The 17186-nt window shown below is 42.0% G+C and overlaps 2 protein-coding genes across 2 annotated transcripts in view; one reads left to right on the top strand and one right to left on the bottom strand.

Moving 5' to 3' along the window:
- Positions 1-11587, top strand: part of tdrd12 (tudor domain containing 12) — a 64395-nt gene extending 52808 nt beyond the window's left edge. The window contains exons 32-39 of the mRNA XM_071203394.1: positions 2084-2165; positions 3621-3817; positions 5065-5129; positions 5316-5397; positions 7346-7459; positions 8288-8441; positions 9765-9828; positions 9997-11587. Of these exons, the coding sequence (XP_071059495.1) occupies positions 2084-2165; positions 3621-3817; positions 5065-5129; positions 5316-5397; positions 7346-7459; positions 8288-8441; positions 9765-9828; positions 9997-10073 (835 nt within the window). The 3' untranslated portion in view covers positions 10074-11587. The remainder of the gene's footprint in view (positions 1-2083; positions 2166-3620; positions 3818-5064; positions 5130-5315; positions 5398-7345; positions 7460-8287; positions 8442-9764; positions 9829-9996) is intronic.
- Positions 11588-14627: 3040 nt separating this feature from the next.
- LOC117448362 (E3 ubiquitin-protein ligase TRIM21-like) lies at positions 14628-15929 on the bottom strand. The gene has a single exon (XM_071203395.1). The coding sequence runs from the start codon at positions 15903-15905 to the stop codon at positions 14628-14630; it is 1278 nt and encodes a 425-aa protein (XP_071059496.1). The 5' UTR covers positions 15906-15929.
- Between the last annotated feature and the right edge of the window lie 1257 nt (positions 15930-17186).

Raw genomic sequence — 17186 nt, forward strand, 5'->3', positions numbered from 1 at the left:
ATCACCTGTGGAATGCCAGAGAAACAGCGTTGTGATGCCAAACGGCTTTCAGACTGAAACACATTCACTGGTGGGGAATATTTATCAGCTGCTTGTGCGACAGTCGGACTTTACAGCGGAGTTAACGGGAGAATGAACTCCGGGGGACGAGCAGCACTGCAGCGGGCAGTAATGCAGCTGAACCGCATTAATAAACAATGCACCACGGCACTCTGGAGAAAGGTATAAGGCTGGAGAAGTAGTTCTTTAATTTAATCTGGCTTCGTATGATTAAAAACTACCAGACGCAGTCCTCTATTGATGTGGAGAAACTCAGCGACGTAAAACGCTGTGTGGGTCATAAGAAGGCACGTCAACGATTACGTCATGACGCCATAGCGGCCAAAATCATAAAAATATAAGAAAGAAATATAAATCAAAGCAAAGTGCCGTTAAGCTAATCTTACGCATGGGAAAGAATCAAGATCCGAGCAAAAGTCGTTTCAGTGCGATTTATTATACACGCATCAAGCCTTTCTCTTCGTTCTTACCCGATGGTAAAAAAACATAAGCCTACTGGGTGCGCCCCTCACTACCACCTGTTCCCCATATTTATAAGGAGCAGGCCTCCCCTCCCCCGGTGCCCAAAGGCATAGTATAACTTATTTGATAAACTTAAATAAGAATTAAAAGGAAGATTTACTATAAACAAAAAAGAACAATAAAATAAATGGATAACTATTAAATAATATAAGCTCCTAGATATGGCTTCATCAGACGCAAACAATAATTCACCGTTGAACCTGCATCTGTAACAATGAGTGCAGAGTGTTTAATGAGGAGTGGACAGCTAAATATCTTTTCACCGATCTGCTACTGGCCCGTCTGTCACATTTTAAAACTCATAGTGGCCCCCGAGCCAAACAGTTTGCCCACCCCTGATCAGGGTTTCCGCTAGGATTTTTATTCTCGCCGGTCAAATGTCCGGGCAGAATTTATTTTACCGGACAAATTTGAAACTTACCGGTCATATTTCAATAATAATAATAAGTTGTGTAGCAGAGTTTCCGTTAGCAGGTTCTTACCGGACTATGAGCAGATATGCTTCAGTTTAAAACTCAGTTCACGGGCTCGTTTTTATATCGCTTCAGTTTATAATCGTAACAGATCGAAACATTCAGATTAATTTTTCAATAAATGATTCCACAAACAAACAACATAATTATTACATTCAAACAAACTACTTGTAGTAGATGAAGTACATTATTCAAATGTTTACATCAACTTTGAATAATAACACGGGAGAAACGGATCCTTTCTTTTCCCCTCTCTCTCTCTCCTCTCTCTCTCTCTCCCTCCCTCTCTCTCCCTCTCTTTCTCCCTCCCTCTCTCTCTCTCTCTCTCTCCCTCTCCCTCTCTCTCTCTCTCTCTCTCTCTCCCTCTCCCTCTCCCTCTCCCTCTCCCTCCCTCTCTCTCCTGACAGCCCGTCAGTTTCTCAAGCAGCTCCTGCAGCTCGCTAAACAGAGGGCGGGGCTTCAGGTGATTATGCAGAGCTGCGTGTCTCGGTCAGACTCAGCAGCTGATCTGATCTCTCTCTCGCTCCGGTTACACTTCACTCGCGTTTATGTCCATATCGATCAGATCCAGCTCTCCTGATCGGCCTTTATAGAGAGCACCGATCAAACTATTAAGAGTGAATATCGGCCGATAATGACCGGCGGCCGATCGATCGGAGCCTCCCTAATTATTACCAGACATTTTGACCGGCAGGTTTTGAATTTACCGGTTTTTAATAAATGTTACCAGCTAAAAACCGGTAATTACCGGCTAACGGAAACCCTGCCCCTGATGTAGCTTAACTGTGGTTTTGTGTCTTTGTGCAGCTCTTACGTTGGTTTTTGGAGTTTTCAATAAATTAGAAATCATCAAGTGTACGGCCATCTTTCGGAGGGATATGCTACAATTTAGATCATAACATATCGATACAATATCGCCACGCAAAGTATCGCGATACTATGCTGCGTCGATTATTTCCCCCTCCCCTAATGTGTATCTCTGAATAAATCCACCTTTGATGAATGAAGCATCGTTTTGTTGTCCGTAGGTCTGGAAATGGTTCGGTGTGTCTGGAGGTCCGGATCAAAGCGGACCAGGAAGCTTTGGCTGAAGCCGTCAGAGCAGCCGAGGTCAGTCCGTTTTAAACGACGAAACCAGATCATGATTAGACACGACTGTCAAATTGTAATGATTGCATGTATTACTTAACCTCTTAAGCCCCAGGCCTGTTTTTCAGGTTTCAGGCTCGAAAATGACATGCCCAAAACAAAGGACTATAACTTAACTTCTAAAAGGGTTATATGAATAATTTCTTTTATCAAAGAAAGGTCACATCTGTGAGTTGGATGTGGAAGTGTCAGAAACAATAAAGATGTTTCAGTGTCAGAGTAAATCCAGATGGAACATAGTCAAAAAGTGTAAATTCTTGACTCCGCCCAAATAAAACCCATTACTTATAGTGAAAACCACCCTTGAATGATGGGATAGTAGACTAAAAGCTTTAGGAATCCAAACTATAACATATAATAAGTACCCTGTATCAGGATTGAGGCAAAACAAGTGAGATTTGACCTTTTTAGAGAGATTTAGAAAGAAAAAAAGTCCAAGCGGACTAAGCTTTGGGCACATTTGGTTCCATCAGTTCCATTTAACCTTTTTCAGGTACCATTGAAATTGCAACACACTATACAACAAGCATGTTTGGGGACCCCCTTGAAAACGTGACGATGCTTCTCCAGGGGTTTATCCTAATAAATACATTTCTATGTGATGAACGAAGTAAACAATCTCAAGTCTATACATGTGTTTCGGTCGCATTCACACCTAATAGTCCGCTTCTCTGGTGCGCACCAGACCACAGTTTGTTTTTCAGAAGGTCCGGTTTGCGTTCACACGGCAAAACTCAAACTGACTAAACTTTAAACACAAGTCATGTGCACGGAAATGCTGTTGAACCATTGGTCAGACATTAAGGGGGTGAAAACATAAATCCTGGCAATTTCTACAGGAGCCCCCGCCATGGAGCATCGGTAGGTTATTCTCATGCTGCTGTTAATCTGGAGATCAGCGGACTCTAGTGGACGGCGCATAAGATTATATAATCGGACAACGTTCGATAAAATGAGAACACATCATGAGACGTTCTGCAGTCAGGGGGAGGATTCACCGACGGCAGCTCTGACTTTTATGTAGCTGACGGAGCATTTTTACCGTTACGACACTGTTCAACTCTTCATCCTGCTTCACTCTTTCGCCAAAGATTTTGAAGACCTCCGCGTTCTTGTGACTCGTAAATATACACTTCCTATGTTTTGGTGCGGACTGCGTTCACTAGCAAGCGCTCCGAGACCACCTCTTTGAGGCGGAGCAGAGTCCGGTTGCTTAGTTCACTTAAGAGGTCTCGGACCCAAACAAACTGCACCAGGGTTCAATTCAAGCGGACTATACAGGCTACACTATAGACACTATAAACACAAGGCTGGTGTGAATGCGACCAACCTTGTATTTATAGTGTTTGTTTATGGAAGATAGACTTTTCACCGATTATTACGGTATAATTGATCAGTAAAAATGATGTTTCGCAGCTCGCTGACCTCCCTCAGCTCGAGCCCTGTGAGCCTCTCAGTCCAGATTCTTCCACGATCCAGTCCCTGGTCCCAGTAACACCAGTACCACCAGTATTGGACCTCCACCTGGCTCCGGCGGGTGATCAGAGACCCCTGATGGTCAGCCAGTCAGCTGCTGGACAGAGAAACACACATTCAGCTGATCTGAGGATAAGGTTGGTGTCTTTTTTTAACGGAGGAAACGTGTTGGTCTTTTATCCAGGCTTCAAGAATTAAAACTCAAGTTGGTTTTTGCATTTTTATATTGCTTTTAAAACGTTTATTTTGTATGTTTTTTTTATGTTAAAATAGCTTTTTAATAATTGTCTTTTTTTATTTTATTATGACTTTTCTCTTACTGTTTTTGTGTGCCCCATATTAACAAAATGTATGTATAACCCTACGACTAAACACAGCCAATTAACTCACAATAAAGCAACACTTTTCATCCAATTTCAACAGGAAATATTCTCTTTTAAATGCCATTGTATTAAAGGGGACCTATCATGCAAAATGAACTTTCTGATGTCTCTTCTCCATCAACATGTGTCCCCGGTGTGTCGGGGGAACTCACGCAGCGTCAGAAAATAAAACCCTATCTCTTTTCCTCCGTACCCAAATCTCTAAAAACGGGGAACTACGGAGCTGATCCAGATTTGCGTCCGATATGACGTAACATCTGAAATGTGGACCCACGGCCCAATCAGAAAGCTGCTATCAGAAACAATGCCCGACTGTTTTGGACGTAATATGGTCGGTGTTTACATTAGCATGGCTAGCATTCAGAGCTAACCTGTGCTGGAGAGCATGTGTGTGAAGAAGCAGGAAGTAGAAAGGAACTCACCTTGTGGTGTAACCGGCAAGAGAGAAAGCCTTTGAGCTCCAGACTGTTTCAGAAAGAATCCTCGATCTAATAATCCTTGCGTTTCATCACCGACAGTATCTGCCGGGTCCCGCATAGCCTTTATTCATACAGGTGAACATCTCATTGAGACACGGGCTCTCAAGAGAAACCTGTTTATACCCAAATCAGCACTTTTGAAACAGGAAGTGAAATGGAGGGATATGAGGCATGGCGGGTGATCTGTTTGGTATTTTGAGCATGCTATTGCCTAGAAATAGCATAATAGGTGACCTTTAAAGTCAGGATTTTAATCAGCCTGCGAAATACCAGTACGTGTTGGAGTCGACTGCTACTGATAATTTAAAAGCTAAGAGCCCTTTCCCCTCCTGTTCATGTTAGGATTCAGCAGCTCTTTCTGAAAGGAAATGGGATTAAGACCTCACAACAAATACATAAAAACAACATTCAAACAGTCATAGATATTAAAGAATTTAACACAGTTCAGCTGAATGTCCTTAGGAAGAATGGATGTCTTTATCTTTGAGTGTGTAAAAGAAGCTTTCTGATTTTAATACACAGGATCGAAGATGGAGAACTTCACCCCAAGATCAGCAAGTCTGTCCTGATGGAGTGCAGGCAGAATGGTACAATATAACAAGCTGCATAATTACTCATTCATTCATAAAAACTCTGTATATAACTTTGTTGCATTTAGTGAATAACTGCTATGGTTAAAATATATCTTGCAGCTGCTTCCACAGGTAGTAAAATAATGGGTGAAAAAACTGAATTTTGCAAATGAAACTGATCACGGATGTGTCTGTGCTCAGGTGTGTCTACAGGTGAGGATGAGAGCAGCAGCCAGCTGCTCATCAGCAGTAATGAGACGCGCTGTGGTGACGCCGTTAAAAGGTACCACTTCACTTACAGCCGTTTATACATTGTGGAGAAAAAGGAAATTAATTTAACTACTATGTCTTGTTGTGAAAAAGCTCCATTAGAAGCATCCTGTTGACGTAAAATGGACATTTGGGTGCTTTTATTTTGAAAAAGCTCCATTAGAAGCATCCTGTTGACGTAAAATGGACATTTGGGTGGTTTTATTTTGAAAAAGCTCCATTAGAAGCATCCTGTTAACGTAAAATGGACATTTGGGTGCTTTTATTTTGAAAAAGCTCCATTAGAAGCATCCTGTTAACGTAAAATGGACATTTGGGTGCTTTTATTTTGAAAAGGCTCCATTAGAAGCATCCTGTTAACGTAAAATGGACATTTGGGTGGTTTTATTTTGAAAAAGGACCATTTGAAGCATCCTGTTGAAATAAAATAGAAATGTGGGTGCTTTTATTTTGGAAAAAAAATGGGGTTGCTTTTATTGTGAAAGGCTGGAAAGAGGAGAGTCCGAGCTTTCTCATGATATCTGGATTGTTGTTGTACTCCAAATATTAAGCGAAATATGTCACATTATATAATGACTGTCATCGTTTTGAGAAAAAGGCCTTCAAAGTTTTCTCTTCTCTGGAATCTATCGATCTGATTGGTTATTAGCAAATCATCAAAATACTACGGAGGGAAGATGTTTTCGTTTGGAGGGGAAGCTCGTGTGTGTGTGTAATTTTGTGTGTGTATTGTGTTTGTTTCCCGGGGAAACTCTCAGGAGAAACACCGGCTGTTGTTGTGCCTGCTGTGACGTTAAATTACTCCGTTCTCCGCTTGTAATTATGCCGAAGCTTCAACGTTGTATTTATCATCTGAATTTGCCGAAACAAGTTTAATATTCTGAAAGCCGAGACTTTGTTTATTTGAAATCAGATGAAAACAAACTGTCACGGACCCTGCCGTGTTATCTAGGATTACTATACTCTTACATTCATAATGTCAGCCGGAGGGAGGGAGGGCGGCGCTGCGGAAGAGCAGAGTGCGAGTGAGAGCTGTCTTCGTCCCTTTACAAGCTTCAAACATGTATTTATCGTCTGATTTTGGAAATAAAAGTTTCATATTCTGAAAGCCAAGACTTTGTTTAAAATCAAACAAAACACCCGAACTCCGAAAAAATAGTTTTTTACGTAAATCCACGTTTATTTTGAAATGAGCCGTTGCGACTTCCGACTGATTTCGATAGAGCGGGTCACATGTGTAAAGCACTTTTTTGTTAATGTATGATTTTCTTAAAATAAGGAATAAAACAAAAATCCTCTGTCGTACCATATTGAAGTATCATTATTTTGCATTGTGTTGAATCGCCCCGTATCGCATAATGTTGAATCAAATCGTATCGCAACAGGGGTGTATCGCATCGCCTGGTGTTTCAAATGTATCGTTAAGGTATCGTGGCAACGTATCGAGATCGGCCTCAGTGATGAAGATGCACATCCCTAATACACGCCAAATAAAACTGATTGCAATACAAAATCTTAACTTTTTAAATCCTTAGTGGATGATCTGGACTTCACGATTAGAGCTACAGATGTTACGGTACGTCCACACGGCAGCGTCGCATGCTTCAACAGAGACGCTTCCCATTCACCTTGAGTGGGGTGACGTCACGCTTTGCCGAACTGCATTGTGGTTCCGTCGCTTTGCCTCCGTTGCTCGCTCTGAAAGTCGAGAAAAGTTCAACTTCTCAAGCGTCGACAGAAGCGTCAGCCAATCAAATCATATGCCAGTACAAGCTCCAGCCAATCAAACCGCGTGCTTGTGTGTCCGGGGCGGGAGATGAATGTGATTGGTTGTTGGTCGCACGGCAGACACGCCCACCGGCAAGCTTCCGTATGGACGTACCGTTAGTGTCTCTAAACTACATTTTAATAACATAATCAAACTCTAAATGCTTTTATTGTGTTCCCTCTGGTTGTGTCAGTTTCCACCCTCTGGCCCGCTGGTACCAGACGTCCGACTCATTGATCGTGACGATGAAACTGAAGGAGCCGCAGAACCAGAGCTGCCACTTCTTCCAGGACAGAGTCGTGTACACGTGTGTGTGAGCAGCAGAACTCACAAAACACTCAGTGGAGCTCTTTATACGATTCGCTTATCATTTATTGTCATATCAAGTCTGAAATTTGACTTCCATCAAAGCAGCTCCATCAAAACAAGGACACATATTAAGACAAGGGATAGAGGAGAAATGTGCCCTTTATTCAGAGCCTTCACAAAAATTATAAGAAAGAAGTGAAATTTGAAGGGAAAAAAAGTAATTCAGAGAATAAAGACAAATTATATTAGAAACAGGAATATTTTTGAAAAAAGTGAAATTCAGAGAAAAAATAAACATTCTTGAAAAAAAGTCTTATTCTGAGAAAAAGTTCTCAAATTGTGAGAAAAATATGAATTTATGAGAGATAAGTGAAATTTGAAGGAAAAATATATAAAATAAATGTGAAAATTGGGAAAGTGAAATTTTGAATGAAAGAAAAAAAGGCAATTTCTGAAAAATAAGTTAAATTCTCAGAAAAGTCAAAGCTCAAGCATAAGTTACATTTTTAGAAGAAAAATAGGAAAGTGACAAAAAAGTAACATTTTGGATGAAAAAATATAAGTCTGAGACAAACGTGTAATTTGAAAGAAAGTTCTCAATTCGTGAAAAATGATAGTTATACATTAAAGTTCAGGTTTACAGTTTAATTATTAGTAGGGGTGCAAATTACTTAGTTGGTGCCCAAACTGATACTGATTGGAATGGCTCTTCCTGTGTTTCCATGGAGAAGTGAAGTTTCTGCCGGTGAATCAAACTGTTCAGCACAGTAGAGAAAAAGTGATATTTCCTAATTTCCTCATTCAGTTTGACTCCGATGTTTTTCAGTGGCAGAGTGAACGAGCGCACCTACAGAGCCGACCTGCAGCTTCACGCCAACATCGCTCCGGACCGATGCTGCTGGGAAATGAAGTCCAACGAGCCGGTCCTCAAACTGTTCAAACAACAGCCGGGACACTGGGAGAAACTCCTCAGGAACAAGGTACTGGAGTCAGATTCATTACATCAGTCCACAGCAGGAATTAATCACAAGGGTCAGCTGTTATGAGTAAGTGATAAACAACAGCTGGAAAAAAAATCTATTAATACAGAGGATGGTTATATCCAGAAAGATATATGAAGGTGGTTGTGACTACCCAATCTGCATCCCTGCCCGATTTGCATTGCGCATGTGGTCCGCCATATTGGACAACTACATAATAAGCGCTTTGAGCACCAGGAAAAGCGCTTTATAAATGTAATGTATTATTATTATTATTATTATTACATATGGCAACCCAAATAGGAGACTTGACGTCTAGACGGCTGCCATACATTGTACATGCGCGAGTTTTAAACTTAAAAGGTTGCTATATATATAATTCCAAAGCTGGTAAAGACCTTTCAAATGTAGCAGTTAATGTAATTAGATATAAATTATTAATGCGATACATTTTAGCATACATTCACAGTAAATAGTTCTTCAGAATGATAGCTGTCTATCAGAAGTTAAATCCATTTCTCACTTATGTACTCAACCCAATAAAAGGAGTTGTTAAATAATAGTGAAGTCACGTAGTAGTAACAATAACTCGTCTCTCGTTCAGATTAATATTGTCGGGTTTTTTTTTGTTTTCTTTTTCTGCTTTGCCAAACGCCACTACGTCAAGTGTCCTATTTGGGTTGCCGTACGTAGTTGTCCAATATGGCGGACCATCTCGCACATGCGCAATGCAAATTGGGCAGGGATGCAGATCGGGTAGTGACAGTGGTAAACAAATAATCTGAAGTTATTAAAGGTCTCCTATCATGCAAAATGCACTTTTCGATATATCAACATGTGTCCCCGGTGCGTCAGGGAACTCAAAAAGTTTCAGAAAATAAAACCCTCTCTCTTTTCCTCCGTAACAACATCTCTAAAAACGGGGAACAACGGAGCTGATCCAGATTTGCGTCCGATATGATGTAATATCAGACATGTGGACCCACGGCCCAATCAGAAACGTTGCCATCAGAAACAATGGGTTTTGGACGTAACATGGTCTTTGTTTACATTAGCAAGCAGCGCTAACACTCAGAGCTAACCTGTACTGGAGAGAGCATGTGTAAAGATAATCCTTGATGTGGTTTGGAACATGATATGGCGTTTCATCACGGCAGCATTCAGCCGAGTTTCTCGTAGAATTCTGAGCCTAAAAATAGCATAATAGAAGACCTTTTTAAATGTAAAGTGAAGCTGCAGTGGTTCCTTTAAATCCTTTCTTTCCCATAATTAAATGTAAAAAATGGCAGCATGTATTTTACAAAAATATCGTTGTTTCCACAGAATATCTTTGTGAGTTACGACGTGGAGCACATTGAATTTGAGAATGAAGACAGAACCCCAAACGGTGAGAAGAACCACAATGAAAAACCAGCTCCATTTCTATTTAAACTATTGTTGAGATAGTATTGTGTGTGTGTGTGTGTGTGTGTGTGTGTGTGTGTGTGTGTGTGTGTGTGTGTGTGTGTGTGTGTGTGTGTGTGTGTGTGTGTGTGTGTGTGTGTGTGTGTTTCAGGTGTGTGTTTCCAGGAAAACATGGGGGGGAACAACAACTGCTACGTGGTGTCGGAGAGCGGCAGTGAGAGCGACTAAAGACGATAAAGACGAACACTAAGAAACAAAAATCACTCGAGTCACCTGTGAATATCTGAGTGTTAAAATAGTGTTGTATTTGGGATCTTCCTTCTGACCTTGATAGATTTTAGGAATAGAAACTTAGATACACTTTTCCTTGTTGTTTTAGCACCTTGAGAATTAAGCTTCTGGGAGGAAAGTGTTGAGTTGGATTCACAGCTTCATGTTATCGGAACCAAAACTTTTGTCAAGAAAAAAAGCTACGATTAGCGTTGATTAAAAATGTTTGAAATTGTGTTACCTGGTCCAATGGGATTTCTGTGATTTTGGATTGTTGCAAAAGAATCTGTGTCAAATAAATGTTTATGATACTGACACGTTTGTTTCAGTAGGATAATCTCCACTTTATGATTTCTGAAGTAAAAAGCTAATGTTGGGCTATAAAGGAACTACATGGTCACATGACTTCACGTCACCACCGCTAAGCTAAAGGAGGCTAATGTTTGTATGATATTAAAGGGATTTTAGGAATATAAACTCCTGCAGGGATTAGATAAACTTTTCCTTGTTGTTTTAGCACCTTGAGAATTAAGCTTTTGGGAGGAAAGTGTTGAGTTGGATTCACAGTTTCATGTTACAGGAACAAAGACTTTTGTCAAGAAAAAAAGCTACGATTAGCGTTGCTTGACAGCCCCCTTATTTTCACGCTAGCTTCTCAAACCTGATTTGCACATTTTATTTATATTCATTCTAAATATATCCTGAGTTTTAACATTTAAAAATCTCCCAAAACCAATAAGAATGTCTGCTCTGTGTTAATGCTGTACACATTGTAAACAAGTTGAGGCACATTCCATTTCTTCCTGATATTTGGCTTTAAATACGGCGGTTGCTAAAAAGTGTCTAAATGAGACGACCAAGCGTCTTCACGCCCAACATTAGCTGCCGTAAGCTTAGCGGTGGTGAAGTCATGTGACCGTGCTGTAGTTCCTTTATAGCCCAACATTAGCCTCCTTTAGCTTAGCGGTGGTGAAGTCATGTGACCGTGCTGTAGTTCCTTTATAGCCCAACATTAGCCGCCTTTAGCTTAGCGGTGGTGAAGTCATGTGACCGTGCTGTAGTTCCTTTATAGCTCAACATTAGCCGCCTGTAGCTTAGCGGTGGTGAAGTCATGTGACCGTGCTGTAGTTCCTTTATAGCTCAACATTAGCCGCCTTTAGCTTAGCGGTGGTGAAGTCATGTGACCGTGCTGTAGTTCCTTTATAGCCCAACATTAGCCGCCTTTAGCTTAGCGGTGGTGAAGTCATGTGACCGTGCTGTAGTTCATTTATAGCCCAACATTAGCCGCCTTTAGCTTAGCGGTTGTGATGTGAAAATGCTCTAAAAGCCGAATCAGAGTTATTTTTCCTCTTTTAATTTGACTGATATTGGTGAGACTGCACATCAGAGGCGAGGCTTAAAATATGGGGTGTTTTTAAAAGGACCCGTTATCTTTTATTTGATGTTATACAAAATAAAGTTTGTTCAGTTAATCCAGTTGAGTCTGATATTTGTGCTGATACTAAAAATAATTTTGTTCAAGTGTAATATCGATCATCTATTAATGCCAGGGGTGCCCAATACGTCGATCGCAAAGGTAGTGCCATACGGGTTCATGCCGTTATGAGGGGTCCTCACCTCCTCATCTGAAGCGCAAATGCGGCGCAATTAGTCGCCCTTGACACAGATTGGGCAGGGGCGGCCCTGTAGGTAGATCATTTGGGCTTGGTAGCTCCCAAGATGAAAAAGTGTGGGCACCCCTGATCTACACTAAAATGCCCCATAAAATAAGACTTGTTTGACATTTTGTGGACTTATGTTTCTTTATTGCCCCAAAACCCTCATATTAATCAAGGTGACGGTGTGTTTCATAAGACGTATTTGGGGCAGTGTTGGTGAAATTTCAACAATAAAATACGAATGAGTCCTTACCCCAAGTGAAGGAGTTCAAGTATCTCGGGGTCTTGTTCTCGAATGAGGGAACAATGGAGCGTGAGATGGGCCGGAGAGTCGGAGCAGCGGGAGCGGTACTGCAGTCGCTTTACCGCACCGTTGTGACGAAAAGGGAGCTGAGCCAGAAGGCAAAGCTCTCTGTCTACCGGGCCATTTTGGTTCCTACCCTCACCTATGGTCATGAAGGAGGGGTCATGACCGAAAGAACGAGATCGGGGATACAAGCGGCCGAGATGGGTTTTCTCCGCAGGGTGGCTGGCGTCTCCCTTAGGGATAAGGTGAGAAGTTCGGTCATCCGGGAGGGACTCGGAGTTGAGCCGCTCCTCCTTCGCGTCCAAAGGAGCCAGTTGAGGTGGTTCGGGCACCTAGTTAGGATGCCACCTGGGCGCCTCCCTAGGGAGGTGTTCCAGGCACGTCCAGCTGGGAGGAGACCAAGGGGTAGACCTAGGACCAGATGGAGGGATTATATCTCTTTGCTGGCCTGGGAGCGCCTTGGGATCCCCCAGTCAGAGCTGGTTGATGTCGCCAGGGAAAAGAAAGTTTGGGGCTCTCTGCTGGAACTGCTACCCACGCGACCCGACCACGGATAAGCGGGAGAAGATGGATGGATGGATGGATGGAAATACAAAACAGAGCCAGGACATGGTAATTAATTGAGAAAAACTCATCGAATTAAAGGTAAATACATTTCTAGGAAAATATCACAAAATATTTAGATAAATCTAAACAGTGATCTGAGATATGCTTGAGCTGCTTGGACTTTATTGAAGTATTTCAATTTTCTGCTACTTTGTACTTTTACTCCTCTACAGATCAGAGGTAAATGGTGTACTTCTACTCGACTACATGTATTTAATACCTTTAGTTACTTCACAGATCTGGATGAATTGTGTTGAATCAGACTTTAGTTCCACCTGGAGTAAATCCACCAGCTACCCTGCAGTCTACAAAGTCATTCAGACTAGCTGCACCTTCACCAGCTTTGAGAACACTTTCATGATCAATCATTATAAAACATATCATATATATTATTCTGAAATGGACCAATCTGCACAACGACTACTTTTACTGTCACTACTTCCACTATATTTTGATGATAATACTTCTGTACTTTGTACGATTAACATTTTTAATCAGATTAATCACAGCTTAAAAATTAATTAATCATGATTAATCACCATTCGAACTATATCTAAAATATGCCATTTCTTTATGTATATTGTTGTGGGAATGGAAAGATAAATGAAAGAAGGCGGATATATCCATTTAACATACAGCAGGGTTTCCCACACATAGACTATACTTGGGCGGGCCGCCCAGGTATATTTCGCGACCCATTTAGTTTTGTTTTTTTTTATAATTTTTTTTTGTATTCGTTCGTGACCACGACGCCACGTCGATTAACTTGTGGACAATGATCCCTCGCACCCTTGCACTGATCTTGCCTCCTTCTGGCCTGTTAAGTGGCCTGCCTCACACAGGGTGACTGGCTGTCCACATGATGTGGTCTGCCTCACACAGGGTGACTGGCTGTCCACATGATGTGGCCTGCCGACATGGCCACTGTCATACAGATCATAAATCAAAGCCCTTGATTGGTCTCTGTGTGTCATTCAAGCTCGGGATAAGCTCAGCTCAGGTGAGGTAAAGGACTCTCTGAGGGGGGGGAGAGAGAGTCTCCCTCCGCAGCCGGTTGGCGTAGTTTTGGCACAATTCCGTTGTACAGACCGACGTTAACAGCAGCCCTGTCTGTGCACACGGAGACCGACTCTCTCGTCCGGTGATCTCACCGCCTTCTGGAAAAGCTTCACAAATGTGGGTACGCATTTCAGATTACACACATAACCTGCGTACCAGTTATGTGTTACCTGTATGTGGACTTCCTACAACAACACCACGCCGTTATCTTGATTCTGATTGGCCAGAAAACATTATCAAAGATGTTCTATTGAGAAGACGATCACTACGTGACAAAAGTTTTCAAAACCGTTTCTGGTCTTCGGTATTTCCAGACAAGTGGCTGCTGAAATCAATCTTACTAACTGCTGTCTGTGCAATTCTCGGCGCGAGTTGGCAGACTTTATTTTGCTTACCTTAACATAATTTCTCATAGTGGGGCTAAGCCATTTCTTGGTATGGGTGTAGCCTACCCTAGCCATACCCTGCGCTGCCACTGGAGGGATGTATGGGGCGGGCCATTCTGCACATGCGTTAAATGCGTTAAATATTTTAACGCAATTAATTCAAAAAATGTATTACCGCCGTTAACGCGATAATTTTGACAGCATTAGTATATATACAATATTTTACTAATGAAAAAGGAGTGCTTCCACTAGTTATGTAAGCTAGTATGAAACACTTTTTGAACGCACTACTTTCACCCAGAAATTGAAAGACGTAATGCAATCCGTAGAATGAAGTAGATTACATTAGAACATACTCATCAGTATCTTAGGTGTGTTTATTTGTATCAAGGTAAAACATCTCTGATCAGATTCTGAAAAAATAACAATGATTACACTGTACTTCCCCCGTTGAATATATTTAGTGTCTCTTTCTGTAGAAAATCCAAGGTTTGTTCTACTCAGTGAGATTGACAGGAGAGATGATCAGAGGGGCAGAGTTTTTACCACCATCGTTGTAACAAGGACTAAAGAATGGGTAGAGTTTCTCTTTGAAGCAGCAGCCAGTGAAGGAGTAGATCAGAGCTGCAGCATCAACATCATAAAAGGAGACCAGACCCTCCTCATAATCCACAAACACCCCCACCTTCTGAGGCTGAGACTTCAGAGAGAGACGGACCCCAGGACCAGCAAGAGCTTTGTACTCATTTTCATTCCTCAACACTATCAGCCAGTAACCTTTCTGAGGAGACGCTGGGATGTTTCCCTTCCTGTTGATCGACTCTCTGGCCACTCCTAAATCCCAGTCAGTCTTCCCTTTAACCTGAACCTCGTAATAAAATCTTCCTGAAGAGAAACTCTGCTCTGCTAAAACACAAGGACAAGTATCAAATCTCTCTGGATTGTTTGGGAGATCCTTCCACACATCACCATCATTCACTTGTTTTCCATCATCAGACAGGATGAGGTTGGGATGTGCTGTATCAGGATCAAGAGTCACCTCCACCTCATACTGCTGGACCCTCTTCAGCTCCACCTCAGACTGCTGGACCCTCTTCAGCTCCACCTCAGACTGCTGGACCCTCTTCAGCTCCACCTCAGACTGCTGGACCCTCTTCAGCTCCACCTCAAGCAGCTTCTTCATCTGTTTCCTGAGCGTCTCCTCCAGCTGACTCAAAGCTCTCCTCACAGTCCCCTCATATGAAGGTGGACGGACCCTGACTTCTGTCCAGTTCTTGGTGGGGGGAGCAGCGTTCAGGGACGTGAAGCTTTGGAGGAGGTGGAGCTGGTCTTCAGAGCGTGAGAGCTGCTCCACCTCAGAGCTTCTCTTCTTCAGCTCAGAGACTTCCTGTTCCAGCTCTTTGATGAAGCCTTCAGCCTGTTCCTCTGTCTCTCTCTGCTTCTCTTTGATGGTGTCCATGAGCTCGGCCTGGCTTCTCTCAACAGACTCCTTCAGAGCGGTGAAGACCTGAACACCATCTGCTATCTCTCTGTCTGCTCCTTCCTTACTGAGCTCCACTGAGTGATTCATCTCCTGGATCTTCAGTCGTCTCTTCTGGATCATCTGCTGAATTTCAGCCTCTGTCTTCCCCAGCTCAGCCTTCTTTCCTTCATATCCTTCTTTCAGAGGAACAACATCATGTGTCTTGTGCTCTGAAACAGTGCAGAGCATGCAGACACACACCTGGTCGGTCTTACAGAACAGCTCCAGCAGTTTATCGTGCTTCACACACATCCTGCTTTCCAGGTTCTCCTCAGGGTCGATCAGCTGATGTTTCTTCAGGCCTGCTCTTGTCAGGTGAGGCTCCAGGTGAGTCTCACATTAGGACTCCAGACACACCAGGCAGGACTTCAGGGCCTTCAGTCTGGTTCCAGTGCAGGCGTCACAGGGAACTTCTCCTGGTTTGACAACGTGTTGCTCTGAGCTGCTGCTGCTGCTGGCTTTCTGCTGAGCTGACTGTCTGAACTGAGCAGCCATCTCAGAGATGAACGTGTTGACCAGCAGTTCAGGCTTTATGTTGAACACCTCTTTGCAGTTGGGACACTGACTCGGGACATTTCTGTCCCAGTGTTGAGAGATGCAGGCTTTACAGAAGTTGTGTCCACATGGTGTGCTGACTGAATCAGTGAACACATCCAGACAGATGGAGCACAGACACTGATCTTCAGTCAGCAGACAGCAGACATGTCTTCACTCTGAGGACTAAAAACATATATTTTTAATAATTTGTTTATTTGGAATCAAACTGAGTGAACGTGAATTAGAGCCCAGATGTGCTGAGAAAGTAAGAGATACCATAGAGATCTTTTTCTCAACACTAATAAATGAATCAAATATGATATTAAATTGTTCAGACTAAATCTTATTAGGAATAAATAACAAACATTAACTTACAAACATTAATTTGAGCTAACTAGAATATATAGTTAAAAAGCACACAGGACCATGACAGTACTTGTGTACTGAGATATTTCCACTTTTCCATTTAAATCTTTATTTGTACTTTTCCACAAAAATATCAGCAGGACCTAATGCACTTTTCACTCCAATAAAGGAATTGTTCACAGGTAGTTTGTTACTGCAGATAGTACAAAATAAATTAATCAACTAAATAGTGATTTAATAAAATTGCATCAATAATTATAAATCCAATAATATATTTGACTTTTAAAAAGGACATTATTCTTATTTTTTATTTTTTTCAATTAATGATCGAGTACTTCCTACTCCGCTATAAATTGATGTACATGTATCCTCAATCATCATTGTGTTTATTATTACAGCCAAACCACTTAATTTTTCGTTCTGTTAATAAAGTCAAAGGCCTATTTATTATTGTTATTGCTCCTAAACGACCTTGCATGTGGCTCCTGTAAATCCCTTCTGCACTCTGTCTGCAGCTGGTCTGCCTGCCTGGGTCGCTGTCAGTGACACAGGAAGGTTAGAGGAGATAACATCAGTATGAGTGAAGCACTTCAGACAGTCATGTAATGGATGCCTAAACGCCATTGTGTC

The sequence above is a fragment of the Pseudochaenichthys georgianus genome, chromosome 6 (genome assembly GCF_902827115.2).
Source record: "Pseudochaenichthys georgianus chromosome 6, fPseGeo1.2, whole genome shotgun sequence".
In the NCBI taxonomy this organism is placed as follows: domain Eukaryota; kingdom Metazoa; phylum Chordata; class Actinopteri; order Perciformes; family Channichthyidae; genus Pseudochaenichthys; species Pseudochaenichthys georgianus.